At 45.3% G+C, this 15,681-nt stretch overlaps 1 protein-coding gene across 2 annotated transcripts in view; it reads left to right on the top strand.

The window, feature by feature from the left end:
- Nucleotides 1–15,374, top strand: part of SH3BP5 (SH3 domain binding protein 5) — a 62,634-nt gene extending 47,260 nt beyond the window's left edge. For both annotated transcript variants that reach the window (XM_048838743.2, XM_048838744.2), the window contains exons 6-9: nt 2,732–2,774; nt 5,702–5,921; nt 12,489–12,749; nt 13,937–15,374. In XM_048838743.2, the coding sequence (XP_048694700.2) occupies nt 2,732–2,774; nt 5,702–5,921; nt 12,489–12,749; nt 13,937–14,115 (703 nt within the window). In that variant the 3' untranslated portion in view covers nt 14,116–15,374. The remainder of the gene's footprint in view (nt 1–2,731; nt 2,775–5,701; nt 5,922–12,488; nt 12,750–13,936) is intronic.
- Nucleotides 15,375–15,681: the final 307 nt, after the last annotated feature.

Raw genomic sequence — 15,681 nt, 5'->3', positions numbered from 1 at the left:
TAACACTTCACTTCAGAGCTTTCTGTGCCAGTGGTGAGTGGAATGACCATACTACATGCCTTGCCACTTTACAAAGGAGTTCCAAAGCTTATGCTCAAATAAATTGGTTAGTCTCTAAGGTGCCCCAAGTCCTCCTTTTCTTAAGGCTTTTAGTTAACACTGCAAAATTTTTCAGAACATCAAACTTTTCATTTTCTCATGTGAGCTTCGTAATGTAAACAGAAGACAATCCCACCAATTTTTATGGGGAATAGGAGTCTATTGTCTAGTCTCTTCCCATGAGTTCAGGTAGAGGGGATGTAAAAAACAAACTGCTTCCCCAAGAACATATTAATATTCTTTATCTGAAAAATGGAAACAAAAATTCCTGCATCTCAGGGATGTTGAGGCTGCGCTAATGACTCTTCAAAGTGCTCAGATGGTAAACACCAAAAAACCCCCTACATATAAAATCTTATAAGTAAGGCTATGTTTTAGTCATGGGTATTTTTAGTAAAAGTCAGGGACAGGTCATGAGCAGTCAACAAAAATTCATGGCCCCTGGCCGGTCCATGACTTTTACTAAAAATATCAGTGAATAAAACTTATGGGGGGGGGAGCGCTGCCTGGGGGCCCTGTGGGTGCTGGGGGAGGGCGGCCTGGCTTCTTGGACGGGTGGCGGCGCATGGCCTGGGACCCCTGCTGGGGCGGGGGGGCTTGGTGGGGCTGGCTGGCAGGCTCCCTACCTGGCTCTGCACCTCCCCTCCTCCCCCCAGCAGGAGGTTGGGGCACGGGACCGGGTGAAGCGGGCTGTGGGCGGCGCTTACCTGGGGGCTCCCGAGAAGCGGCAACACCCCCCTTGCTCAGCTGCTAGGCGGAGGTGTGGCCAGGCAGCTCTGAGCACTGCCTCCGCCCAGAGCGCTGGCTTCGCAGTTCCCATTTGCTGGGAATGCTTATGGGGGGGTGAGGGGAGGGGGGAGGCTGCCCCAGCAGCGGCCGGTGCACCTGGCGCAGGGGCTGCCCCTGAGCCAGTGCGGAAGTCACGAGTCCGTGACCTCCGTGACAAACTCACAGCCTTAATTATAAGGGACTGATTTTCTCACACATGCTAAGAGATGGTGAGATGCCGCAAGGAATGAGATCAGGAGCCAAGCTTTGTTGCTCTGCTCCCATGCTCTGCAGTAGAGAGGGCAGTGGGACTTGACTGGCTTTCATGGTTTAGCCTAAAACTAGGGTGGAACCCAGGGCCTCAGGAGAAACCTTCACATTGAACCAGAGTTGTGTATAGATCCCATATAATGTGTTTGAATTTCAGAGTAGGTTAATCGCCTTTTGTAAGGATAAGTTACGTGGGGAGGCTAAATGGAAAGAGGATAATGAATTCTTAATTTTTAGAGCCAGATTGTGAATCTCTCCTTCCAATGGTGGGCAGTTACTGCCATATGAATAGTCCTTAATGGGCCCACCAGTGGAGTAGTGACTTACCTGAGGGTGTAGAGTTGTGGTGCAGCCCTAGATGTTTTTGTTAATGCAGTAAACAGATGCGTGTTTCACGTGTTACAGTAATGGAGCAAGGGCTGTTGAGTTACAGATAGCTGTAGTGCACAGTGGGCTGTACGGGACCCAAAGAGTGTGCGATGCAGCTAAACAAAGAATTGGTGACAAATCTAGAATTTGGCTGTTATGTGCAGGTCAGGTTTTATTAGATGAGCTCAGATTATGGGTCAGGGTTAACAATCTCTATGTGTCTAGTATTTGAAAGCTGGATTCTGGCACCCTTATATTCAGTAACATGTTGCTCCCCAACAAACTTCAGTGGGACTGTTTGCAGAGTGAGGTGCCACTCAGTGGTATTTGGCATGTCAGAATCTAGCTCATAGTATGGAAATACAGGGTAGTGGTTGAAGTCTTCATTGTATGTGAGGACTTCTCTGACTGTTCAACTGCCTGGCCGTGATTGGGACAGCTCCTGAAATGTGCAAGTACTTGAAAAGTCTATCTCAGTTGAATAAGATAATTTTATTATTGCCCCGTGTAGCATCAAATTGATGACTGTCTTCAAAGCTTTGGAATAGAACTTGGATTCTTGGCTCTAAACTGTGCCTTTTGTATACTTGATATCTGATGATATAAATAAAGCAGGAAACAGCTCAAGTGTAGAATCTTTCTGTTTTGTGACTGAGCAAGGACAAAACCTTGGAGTGTCGTGCAGCTGGAGGGAAAAATGTGCAGATGTTCATCTGAATCCTTCCTGTAGTCTGGAGAGAGACCGGCATTTTACTTCCAGCATTCTAAAAAAACACACACCAAAGATCTGTGTATATGCTCCAAGAATTGTGTTTTTTAAAAGGGGGGGCATTCTACCCATTTTTAGAAGGTTAAGACCCTGATTCTAGAAGGTGCTTAAGCATTTACCTAACTTGAAAGCACACTGCTACAGTGGGACTATTTGTGCTTACAGTTGGGCATGTGCTTAAGTACTTAGCAGAACCAAAGCCTAAAAGATTTGTATTCTGTCAGCTCAAGTAATCTGTATTGTTCAAGAGTATAACTTTTAGAACAGGGGTCTTGTTAAAAAAAAATTGCAGCGTGCAAACATAGATGTTTACATTTTAGATAGGCAACCCCTGAGGATTAAATTGCTGGCATAAGACATAACTGCTTTAATGCTTTGGGCCAGAGCCTCTCTCATACTCCAATCCCCTGGTGTTATCCCAGCAATTGTAACAAATTATTCTTTGTTTTTCCACAGGCCTTATTTTGAACTGAAGGCGAAGTACTATGTACAGCTAGAGGTATGTATCTAATTCAGATCTAGTAATGACTGCTTGCAGTAAAAATTTTAAATACAATGCAACGGGCTGCTATAATCACTCTGCATTTCTGTACAAAGTACATTCCATTCCAAACGCTTCATGCTGAGGAATACACTAAGCCTATTTTAAAAATAAAAGGCCAAAAAAGACTGTTTCCACTTGTGAAGTAGGCGGGCCCCAAAACCCCATTAGAGCCCTGCTGCTTATTGCTGGAACTGAGCGAATAACTTGACCAATTTTGCCTCTTTCAGCAGAATCTGAAGTGTGTGAATTTCATTTACTCTCTGGTTTACAGTTCAAGTTGTTTAAGTGTTTGAAGTCACACAATACTATTTCTCCTCCGTGATCGGATGAGAGTTCTTACAATCAAGTTTCCAGTAGCAAATATGCAGAAAGCACACTTAAGTAAGCTTTCTATCAGGGCTCAGATACGGGCTTAAAATTTGTGCTAGGATAATGAGCTAAAGAGGGGGCAAACACATACACAGTGAATTGGTTGGGAAAAGTAGAATATTCACAGAAAAAGGTGGGCAGTATTCACTGTTCTCCAGGAAGTGTCCTGGGAGCTGTGATCTGTGGCTAGAGTAGCAGTTTATTTCTACTGATGGTAGTAAGGACAGAAGTGCGTCATGTGCGTGCATGGAGGCAATGGAGGACGGTGGAGGGATTGCTGAGTACCTGTGGGGCACGCAGGGGAGGGAAACAGCTACATTAGCAATATTTCTACCTGGCGTAGCAACCAGCTGTGCAGGCACCAGTCTGTAAATGGACCACTGGATCCCATGTGTTTCTAAGCCAACTGAGTCTGGTAGAGTCTAGTCTCTGTTTTCTAGCTCTGGGACCCTTGAGCAGACCCAGACTCAGACCTCATCTGGGGCCCTTCTTTGGGGCCCATCCAGCTCCTCTAAACCCTGAAATCAGCATCTGAGCTCTCCGAGGTGCCCACTCCCTTGCCTCCTCATCACTTACACATGCTCACCCAGAGCTCCATCTAGGCAGTGAGCCCGAATGTAACCCCTTCTGGGACAGGGTGACAGGAAAGCAAGGGACACCGGCTCAGTAAAGGAGTTTTTGTTAACCGTAGAGACTTGACTCTTGCAGTACTGGAGCGCGCTTCCTCCCCTAGTCTGAGCTCACCCTTCCCGTAAGCCTGTGGCTCGTCAGCAGTTCAGGCTGGGCAGAATCCCTGCTGTCCCCTCTCTCCTGCACATCGTCCTTATGTGGAGTGATGGTCACCCCCGATCCAACGCTCCCTATCCAATCCCCCCTGCTCCCTGTCTCCTGACCCTCCGCCCCGTCCAACTGCCCCCTGTCCCCTGACTGCCCCTCTGGACCTCCTGCCCTCCCCCCGTCCCCTTACCCTTACCAGGCTGCATGGAGTGGCAGGACAGGCTCATTGGAAACCCTGGGAGGTGGGCGGGCGCAAGCTACTACTGGGGAGGGGGAAAAGCAGGGGAGGGGCTGGGGGCGAGCGAGCTTCCCCGGCCGGGAGCTTAAGGGTTGGGTAGGATGGTCCCGCGGGCCGTAGTTTGCCAACCGCTCCTCTAGGCTGTCTATTCACAGACCGATTGCATGCTTTTCTACAGAGCCCTCTAGCCTGCGAGCAGGAGCAGGAACCCCCTGAAAATTAAAGTGACAGCTTAGTAATTTTTACCCAGGTTTTGAAATGCCACCGGGCAGTTGTCGAAACTGCAGTACAGTAGGTTGCTCTCAGACAAGTTGTCTTGTGTTCAACATACAATACAAAATGGAGTTCATAAATTGATACTGTCATATCCCATCCTGTAACAAGATTTATTTCATGTTTGCTTTTTGTTGTACTCCTTAACAGTCTTCTCTCCTAGCTGTGGAGTGGGGATTGTGCCTGAAGGGGGGAAAAGGGGGCAGTTAAAGCTGCACACTACAATATTCAAGGCTTTGAAGCTTGCTGCAACCTGGGTCTGAACGCATGTGTGCAGTTTTAATGACCAGGAAGTGATGGGTTAGTTTTGTTTCTGCCCGGAAAACTTCCTGCATCTGTTTGGAGCCAAGTGAGCAGTTCAGCCTTTCCTATTCCCCGATCCTGTAGGGGGAGAGGCAAGGACTGTTAGCATTCATGCTGTCAGCTAGTGAATTGCTGAGGGGCTATGCGATAGCTCTGCTCAGGCACATTCAGATTTAGGCATTTATTCCAACATGTGGCAATAATGCCTCAAATTGCTCCAGAGCCCAGTCTAGATAATCAGGAACTGGAGAACTGTCCCAAGTAGTTTTCTGCTAGTTGTGCATGTCCATTCACGTCAATAAATGGTCAAAATAAACATAGTCTATTATTAAGCACTTTCATTAGCTCTTCATCTTAACATGGATCACCCTGTCCTCAGCTAATAGAGGTTTATACGCCGTTCTTGGCTATGTGACACACACAGAATCCTTTCCAATGCACTGGAGTGTTCATTCAAACTGGAACACCACAACTGTTTGCTTTTTCCCCATGTATCCCCTCACAACTTCCCTAGCTTTTTGCATAATTGGGGTACTTTTCAACTAAAAAACCCCTCTCATCATCTGTGCACCAAAATTATTAGTTACATTTTAACGTATCTACTCATTATTTAATACCTAGCTCTAATATACCACTTTTCATTGGTAGATCTCAAAGCACTTTACAAAGGATCCCCACTGTGCCCATTTTACAGATGAGGAACTGAGGCACAGAGCAGTGACATGAATTGTCCAAGGTCACCCAGCAGGCAGTGGCTAAGCCAGGAATAGAAGTCGCCTGCATCCCAGTCCAGTTCTCTATCAACTAGGCCGTGTTGCCTGCTTAGCTGGGGAAATGAAGCCCCCTTGTCTCTCCTTATATAATGAGAATTTGTTTGAAATCCGCAATAGTTTAAAGAAACCCCATCTGCCTTCCTCCTTAGCAATTCAAGAAGACTGTGGATGACCTGCAGGCAAAGCTGGCCCTAGCCAAGGGAGAGTACAAAACAGCCTTGAAAAACCTGGAGATGATCTCAGACGAGATCCACGAGAGAAGACGGTCTTCTGCCATGGGACCCCGGGGGTGTGGTGTGGGTGCGGAAGGCAGTAACACCTCGTTGGAAGATCTTTCAGCATGTAAACTGGAGTCAGACTCCATCTCTAGTAAGTATAAAGTTGTGTGTTCAGAAATTCCCATGGGTAAGTGTCGTATGTGGCAGTGGAGGGTTGAAATGAAGGACCTTGTTTGTATTCTACAGCTGGCAGGGGCGGCAGGTTTGTATAATTTTTGGTGGTGCCCAGAACCTGCCCCTGCCCAAACTCCGCCTCCCACCTGCCCAAGGCTCTGGGAGGAAGTTTGGGTGGGGGAGGAGGTCTGGGGTGCAGGCCTTAGGCTGGGGCAGGGGATTGGGGTGCAGGATGCAGGTTCTGGGAGGGAGTTTGGGGATGGGAGGGGGTGCAGGGGTAAGGGCTGTGGGATGTGGGGTGAGAGCTGTGGGGTGTGGAAGGGGCTCAGGGCGAGAGTAGGGGTGTAGGGGGTGAGGGCTCTGTCTGGGGCTGGGAATGAGGGGTTTGGGGTGTGGGAGGGGCTCCAGGTGAGAGTAGGAGTGTGGGGGATGAGGGCTCTGTCTGGGGCTGGGGGGTTGTGGTGTTGGAGAGGCTCAGGGCTAAGGCAGGGGGTTGGAGTGCAGGGGGATGAGGGCTCTGGCTGGGACGGGGATAAGGTGTTTGGGGTATATGAGGGGCTCAGGGCTAGGGTTGAGGGTGTGCGTGGGGGGGTGAAAGCTCTGGCTGACGGTGTGGGCTCTGGGGTGGGGCAGGGCTGGAGAAGAGGAGATTGGGGTGCAGGCAGGCTGCTTTGGGACAGGGGCCAGAGAGGAGGACTCCCCCCAGCCCTTTCCCTGCCAGCAGCAGCGAGCTCTGGGGGAGGAGCCTACCTTTCCCGCCCCCCCCAGCAGCACACTCACCCCCCCCACTGTCACCATACGTGCTCCTAGGGCCCCTCTCAGGTCCAGGAATCTCGCCTCCCCCGTGGTGGGTGCCTGAGGGTGCTGCGAGCGCCTCCTCCCCTCCTGCTGCCCCTCACTGTAGCCTCACTGGGGGTGAGGGATGGGGCTTTCTCTTTGCCCAGCATGGGGCAGGAGCGGTGACTGGGGGCGGGGTGGGAGCCCTGTGCTGGTGGAGGGTCCCGCCGGAAAAGGGAAGGGTCTGAGGTGGAAGGGCAAGCTCAGTTAGTCTGCCCTGGTAATGGAGATGGGGGGCACTAGGACCCTGCGGCAGCAGTTGCTGCAGGGAGGCAGCATGGAGCTGCTCGGAAGAGGCAGCCAGGGATGCTCTGCTCCGGGGCTGGGGAGATGCGTGGGGGCAGCAAGTGGGGGTTGGGGGACAGCTGGGGGAGGTGGTGGCAAGTGGGCTGGGGGGACACCCGACCCCAAATATTGGTGGGGCCGGGCCCCTGGGCTCTGAATATTGCTGGTGCCAAGGCACCACATGGAGATATAACTCCCCGCCCCTGATCAGCTGGTGATTAGTCAGATACTTTACAACTTCAGTTAACTCAGTTGCACCTTCTGTTAACCCCACAATTTACCATGCACTTGAGAATTCCCTTCTCAGGGGAAATGGAGAAGAATGGAAACTCTCTATTTTCTCCTAGCATTACAGCTGTTGCAAACCACGGTGATGCATGCAAGAAACAGAATGAATACACTTCAAAGCATATAAATAAAGGGGCACAACTGACAACGTTTATGCCGTAACTCTAGGGCCTGATATACCATTACAAAATGATGTGCAGAACTGTTTCTGTTGGTGTGGTATTTTTATTTTTTATTTATTTATTTATTTTACTGAAATATACCAGTACAACCCCTCTTTGGATGCAGTTATGCCAGTATTCTGGGTTACTGATACCAATGCATCCATACTGGGGGGCACTGTGCTGCTTTAACATCACTGGTACATCTATATAGTAAACTATTGTGGTATAGTTAAAGCAGTACAACTCTTGTCTTTAGGCCTTGTCTACACAAGCTGCTTTCATTATGTGGGCTCCTTTGATATGTTGCCATGTGAATAGTGCAGCCATAAGAACAGCCATACTGGGTCAGACCAAAGGTCCATCCAGCCCAGTATCCTGTCTGCCGACAGTGGCCAATGCCAGGTGCCCCAGAGGGAGCGAACCTCACAGGCAATGATCAAGTGATCTCTCTCCTGCCATTCATCTTCACCCTCTGACAAACAGAGGCTAGGGACACCATTCCTTACCCATCCTGGCTAATAGCCATTAATGGACTTAACCTCCATGAATTTATCTAGTTCTCTTTTAAACCCTGTTATAGTCCTAGCCTTCACAACCTCTTCAGGTCAGGAGTTCCACAGGTTGACTGTGTGCTGTGTGAAGAAGAACTTCCTTTTATTTGGTACTTTGAATAAGGGAAGCAAAGAAATAGGAACATATTAGCTCAGTGTGCTGCATGTCAGGTCTGGAGATGCATCTTCTTTGAGAGACAAACAGCAGTAAGATTGTGCAGCAGGCCCAGATAGTCACACTGTTTAGTGGAGATGATATTGAGCTGCAAAGATTGGAACATTCCCCAAGTTCTGTGTAGCCTTGGATCTGGGTTTCTGATTCAAGCCCCTCTCTACTAGGAAGAATGAGCTGCTAAAGAGGAGAGACTAAAATAGCTTGAGACTGAAAAGAGGCTTCCTTTTCTGTCGCCCCCAGTTATAGTTTTCTGCTCCAAAAATGATCTCTTCTGTAAATCCAATCCCACAGCTCCCTTCTTTCTGTATCTCCGCTTTTGTCTGGAGGAAAAAACCCTGTCAAAGTGCTGCTGATCACAGGACTTGTTCATAACTACATAACCAAGTCACATCTCCTCCCTGCAGCTCTAATACGCTGCCCTCATGGATATAAGCCAGCCATTAGGGCTTCTTGAAATTTTGAGGCAGGTCTCCCAAAAGTATTACTGGGCTTGTTTCTTTAGACAGTCTGTCCTCCCTGTATATAAATACAAGCTGGTATATGCCATATCACCCACCACCTTGGCATTATTAGATTTAGTTTTCTTCAATATTGCATTGTCTGTTAGTTGATGCTTACATCTCATTCATGGAGTGCACGCTTCTGGTGGCCAGGGATGTAAAGGAGCTAAAAATGCATGCAGTGTCCAATTTGCTGCCCACACTTCCCAAGATCAGATGCATTAGGACAACTACTCCACAACTCATTCTGTGTAGAGGGATATATCGGGCCTGGTTCTGATCTCACACCAATCTTATTACTATATAATGGTGAATACATATTGATGATTAAACCCTTCCCCCGATTTAAATTAAAAAGTCAGATTTTTAAAATTTTTTTGTTTTTATGTGAAAGTATGGCAATCTGTGTTAAGGCCTATACTTATAATATGTTAAAATCGTTTAAATTAAATATAAACAATAATATTATGCAGTTTGCTGCCAAGTTTTAAAGAAAATCAAACAACTGAACTGGTGGAAGCCACTGGCTAAGCACATGGAACCAGAGTTTGTTGAAGTGCTAAGCCAGTTTTTGACAGTGCAGTAGTCCCTTCTGCAGGTGCAGAGAATATTTTTTTTATTTAGTTCAATTTATTCAACTAGTTCAGTTCAGTGACTAGTACAGAAACCAATTGGGATTTGAAAAAGCAGGAAAGCGTGTTTCCCTCTGCCAAACTATGAATAAAAAGTAGGTGTGAAAGAATGAGATCTACTAATTCTAAAATCTTGAAGGACATGGTGAACAGCAACCATCACTTCAGTTCTCTGACTACAGATCATACTGCCTTTGTTTAATACATCAATTTTAAATGCAAATAATGTTTTAATAAACTTCTTATGTATCCAGTACACAAATAAAATTAACTAACATAAACAATTAAAATGCTGTTTTATACATTGAATTCCAGTTTCCATCCAGATAGACATTGACACAAATCACAAGGAAAGAAAATTAATACTTTACTTTCTAACACACTAAAATGGTGAATGATGCACTTATTCCGTAGCTGATAACTCTGAATAAATGTATATTAAGCTATATAATTGCATATCTAAATGTGCATAGACATTTTGCTCACCAGGAGGATAGACTAAGTACCAAATTTAGCATAAAGGCTATATTTAGTTGCAAATCAACATGTTTTAACTAATGAGTATCAGCTTTTCTTTAGAAAGACCACTATGAAGAACAAATGCAAAACAAGATTTAAATTCGGGTTTTCTGCTTGGTGATTTAAAATCAGCGATTTAAATTGCTTTGATTTAAATCAGTCTACCCTGGACCAAATAGTTCCACTTCAGTGGAGTTACTCCTGACTCTCACTGGAGAGAGAGAATTCAGAATCAGGGCCTGACTGTGGATTAAAGACCTGCCAGTCCAATAAGAACATTACACCCAGAAAATTTAATTTATTGCCCATCATAATGGGTGATACCTTTCTACCCAAGACTGTTTATTTCTTGAATATAGAACAAAATTCTGTCGTCTGGGCTTAGGTGAAACTTGTAAGCAGCATACACTGATCTTTGTTGGCAATAGTAGATACTGTTCAGTTTCTTACTTGGTACAGCTTGTCTTTGGTAATTAAATATGAACTGTAATTTTCTTTAGTTGTATTTGTCCTAGACTAGCAGATTAGTGCTACTTACGAAGCAGATCATTTCTGCAAATAGGAACGACTTTGTGTAGCCACTGTTGCTCATCCCCTGCAAAATTATCTGGCACTGCCCCACATGTATTGATAAAACATGGGGAGTGGGAAGAACCAGTTACATACCAGTTTTATGTCTGGAGGAGACGGAACTCTGCTGTGCAGTCTTGGACTTAATGTTTAAAAATATCAGGAGGTGGCTGCTGTAATTATCCATCTATCATCTGCTGAAGTATTCTTAGGTCAGTTCTGTAACATCTAGTACATGGAGGCTGGAGATCCTTGAAACAACAAAGCTGGTGGGTGTTTCTTTTTTGTACCCTTTATGTTTATAAATAATGAGCAAGAGCCAGAGGTTTATAAGAAAATAGAAAAGACGCCTTGAATTTTTTCTTTGAATTTTTTCCTTGTTAACACTGTTATTGTGCTTTGTGTTCTTTTAACTGGGTTCTGAGTGAACTTTGCTTTCAATAGCAAGAACTGCAAGGAAGTGTAACTGAAGATAACTTCCGGTCATTATAAATTCCGTGTTGTGTGGCTTGTTCAGCCCTGCATGGTTCTGTCAGAGGCATCAGTCCTGCCAAGGCTTATGCACATGAGTGACCCCTTTAATCGCAATGGGACTACTTGTGTCTGGGACAGCTTGGAAAAGAGATGACTAAGGGGGATATGATTGAGGACTATAAAATCATGACCGGTGTAGAGAAAGTAGATAGGGAAGTGTTATTTACTCCTCCTCCTAACACAAGAACTAGGGGTCACCAAATGAAATTAATAGGCAGCAGGTTTAAAACAAACAAAAGGAAGTATTATTTTCACAAAATGCACAGTCAACCTGTGGAACTCCTTGCCAGAGGATGTTGTGAAGGCCAAGACTATAGGGTTCAAAAAATAACTAAATAAATTCATAGAGGATAGGTCCATCAATGGCCATTAGCCAGGATGGGCAGGGATGGTGTCCCTAACCTCTGTTTGCCAGAAGCTGAGAATGGGCGACAGGGGATGGATCACTTGGTGATTACCTGTTCTGTTCATTCCCTCTGGGACACCTGGCATTGGCCAGTCAGAAGACAGGATACTGGGCTAGATGGACCTTTGATCTGATCCAGTATGGCTATTCTTATGTGTGCATAAGCCTTTGGCAACATGGGTCCTAATCCTGCAGTGACCAAAGACTGGAAACTTTAGCTTTAACAAGACCTACTGCACCTACAATGCACAAAATGGAACATTACTGATTTATTCTTCCCCCACCCCCACACTCAACGAGGAGTCTGTGGCTTACTCTATCCTTTGCTCTTGACATGGTTAATGCTAATTGTAATTTTGCACACAAAATGAGCGAGGAGACAGATTTTGTGTTGCTTAGTGATCCCTGGGCCGAGGCAGATTCTAGTGCAGTGGCTCCCAATGTATTTACCATTGTGGGCAACCAATACTACCTGTATTGCCCTGAAGATGTCACATGGGCCGCAGCTGTGTGCTGATTGGGCTGCGGGTTGAGAACCGCTGTTCTAGTGAGTCCTGTTGGATTTTAGCTGCATAAGCAGTAAGATAATATGCAGTAGCTGAGCTCCCACCTTCTGCCACATCTGGCTTTAAAATATTACTACAGATAAATATTGACAGGCTCCAGTCAGGTATCCCATTGTGATGGGTACAGTACACTTATTACAGAGAGAGTCACTGTCCCAAACTGCTTTGTCTGGCTTACAACAGACTATAATAGGTGGACAAGACATACAAGTGGGAGGCATAGTACAAATAGGCTTGTTTTTTATCTCAACACAGTGAGGAGGAGGAGGAGTTGTCGCTACAGTATTGGATGGTACATCATGTTAGCTTGTTTCTCCCAAAAGCTTCTCAAGAAATGGGAATCTTTCTCCCCTCACCCAAGGCCTGCTAATGAGATGCAATGTTAATATACTGCAGAGAAATAGTTAAACTCTACGTGTAAGTGCAGCCCTTAAGATAGCAATGTACATCCTGCTGGTGAACAAGCTGCTTTGTGGAAATGGGAAGGCTAACTGGAATTCCCCCCCAAACATTACAGTGGCTTCTGAAGTGTTTGAGGATGACAACTGCAGCAGCTTTGTGTCTGAAGAAGATTCTGAGGCCCAGTCAGTGTCCAGTTTCAGTTCTGGTCCTACAAGTCCCTATGAGATGCCCACTCAGTTTCCTCCAGCAACGCGACCTGGAAGCCTGGACCTGCCCAGTCCTGTCTCCCTGTCCGAATTTGGGATGATGTTTCCTGTTCTAGGCCCTCGAAGTGAATGCAGTGGGGCATCATCGCCTGAATGTGAAGTTGAAAGAGGTAAGTAGAGCTGGGTTAGCCCAGGACCAATTTATTATGCAGCTTTATAAAGGAGCAGAAGAACGTGCTCAACTCCTGCAGGGATGCTGTGCTGATTGGGTTCAGACACACGGTCTGCTCTCTGGGCGGGGCCAGAGCTACTTTCATCCCACAGTATTACTGCTCTTTAAAAACGTCGTTATTTATTCCCGAAAATGAGAGGTTCCCCAGTTTCACTCCTGGCTGACCCCATGTTCTATACAGCAACGATGTTAGCGGCGTAGCAGTAACTAACTGATCCATCAGTTATTGCCTTCCACTATTTGGATTCTGATATTACATTATTTGAAGGATAAGCGCTGAGCTGTTTTTTTTTTTTTTTTTTGGAGGTGGGGGGAAGTAATGATGTAATCCTGCTGCCCAGTTCTGATCAAATAAGGTGCCAAAGGAGAAACGGAGCTTAGAGGATTAATTGCTCTCCTACTGAAGTCTGTCAGTCATTGCATTTGGTGATTCAGGGCACAAGACAAAACTCAGCTTGGAAGGCCAACATCCATTATTTAAGGCCTTTGTCTACACTAAAGGGAAAAGTCAATCTAAGCTATGCAATTTGAGTTACGTGAACAGCGTAACTCAAATCGACGTATCTTAGATTTACTTACTGCAGGGTCCACACTAGGTGACGTCGATGGGAGATGCTCTCCTGTCGATTTCCCTATACTCTTCTTGATCAGGAGTCGAAGGGAGAGCGATCAGCGGTCGATTTAGCAGGTCTTCACTAGACCCGCTAAAACGATTGCCAATGCATCGATTGCTGCAGCGTCAATCCTCCAGTAAGTGTAGACGAGCCCTAAGTATATTACACTTTGTCCTAGGTCAGTGGCGCTCAAACTTCTTTTACTGGTGACCCCTTTCACATAGCAAATCTCTGAGTGCGACCCCCCCCTTCCCCCCGTATAAACACTTTTTGATATATTTAACACCATTATAAATGCTGGAGGCAAAGTGGGATTTGGGGTGGAGGTTGACAGCTTGCGACCCCCCATGTAATAGCCTTGTGACCCCTTGAGGGGTCCTGAGCCCCAGTTTGAGAAGCCCTGTCCTAGGTTCTTAGATACTTTGGTGAAGGAAGTTGTACGAGTGCCCACTTGACCCATATAGCATTCTAAGACTTAAGGTTTAATAACATTTTAATTGTGTCTTTGCAGGGGAAAGGGCAGAAGGGGCTGAGAACAAGATCAGCAACAAAGTGAACAAGAATAGGAGCAGCAGTGGCAACTCCACTGAAGGTCTGGCTTTGGATAACCGAATGAAGCAGCTTTCGCTCCAGTGCATGAAAGTCAAAGAGGGGATCATTGCAGATAGAAAAGCTGTACAAATTGGCTGAGTCCTCCTGCTGCTCTGGTTAATGGGAGTATAAATATACATGAACTTCAAAATGTCTGAAGAACATTGTGCCAATAACTATTTAATATATGCCAAATCTTAAGCGTTTACTCTACAAATTTAAAACTGCACTAAAGAAGTTTGATGTTGAGGGCTGAAGTTTTTTTCAGTAAAATCTTTGTAGGACAGACAAGTTGTCAAATGTGTAAGTTGTGCTTGCTGTATTTCACAGCCTTTGTAAATTGTTTTGTAGCAGCCTGGCTGAAGCAATAACTAGCATTATTCCTGTATAAACACATGCCAGTAAGGGTGTGAAATCTAAGCCAAACACTTGTGGTGAGCAGTTTGGCTTGTCTTGTAGAATGAGATGCACTTTAGATACAGTGGATCTCTGAAGTGTAATTGGCATATCCTTTAAACAACCATATTTGTCTGTATTATTCTGAAACTGTAGAAGTATTTTGTATACAAGGAAGCTGTTGCATGTGTGGGTCTAGAAGTCTTCGGTCTGCCTCCAGTGCTCATGAGGAAGCTAGTCATGACCTAAAGTATTGGCCCGAGAGGGTGGCATTATTACTCAATAGTTGCGTGCTCCTTCTAATCCCCTACTTTTCAGGTGGGGAGCGGGGTGACTTTGAGGGTGAATTCAGTGCCAAAATGACAGATTTAACTTGTTTCTAAGAATTTGAGTATCATTTTTCAGCACCTGAAGTGTTGTTACTGTAAAATGAGATGAATTAACGTGTGCCAGCGAGAAGTCGTATTAGATCTCGACCTACCGAATAGTAGAAGCTTGTCCTTAAGATACGCATGAAGAAAAGGAGTTGCTAATGTGGATTGATGACGTGTTAATTTCTCTGTAGGTTGTAATGTGGGGTTTTAGAATTGTTTAAGGGACTTATAATTTTAGTATCCCCTAGAGAAACTGTTCACTAAAAATAGAAAGAGAATGGGGGCATGTTTTGGCAGCAGCTGTTAGGCAGTAGTGGTGTCTAGTAGTTATGCTAATAAGTGGTAGCAAAAATCCTAGGACAATTCAGTTTTGGTGGCTGAACATTTCTGAAAGTATCCTACTATATCTAAAGTATTCAGTTTTTTGTTGTTAATTGGATGGGAATTTAGCATCACCCAAAATATTTTCTATTCCTTGTTTTGTAGTCCTCGTGTATTTTGTCCCAGCCCCTTGGCTTGTGTATCTATTCTCAAAGTAAATGTAAAACTCTTCACACTACAGTAAACATTTTGGTTTTCCACATTTTATTTTGTGTTGTACAGTTTCAGTGTATTTTAAGTACTAAATATTTCAGTAGCTGTTCTAAACGTAGTTCCATAGTAAAACCAGAATCTGATATTTAAAACTTTGACTAAAATGTGCACGTGGTCCACATTCACTCAATGAAATCATCATCATCTCTCGCGATTCCAATGCCAAATGCACTGGCAATTAGTGAAATGAAAACAGAGGCTTAATGCAGTTCCAGAATCAGTGTATTGGAGAATACCCAAATCAGGACAGTACATTTTCAAACAAGACCTAACACTAGGAATACCCTGCAGTATGTGGACA

Source organism: Caretta caretta, chromosome 2 (assembly GCF_965140235.1).
Source record: "Caretta caretta isolate rCarCar2 chromosome 2, rCarCar1.hap1, whole genome shotgun sequence".
Lineage (NCBI taxonomy): Eukaryota > Metazoa > Chordata > Testudines > Cheloniidae > Caretta > Caretta caretta.
Note: the sequence above shows the minus strand (reverse complement) of the source record. Positions and strands in the feature narration are given on the sequence as shown.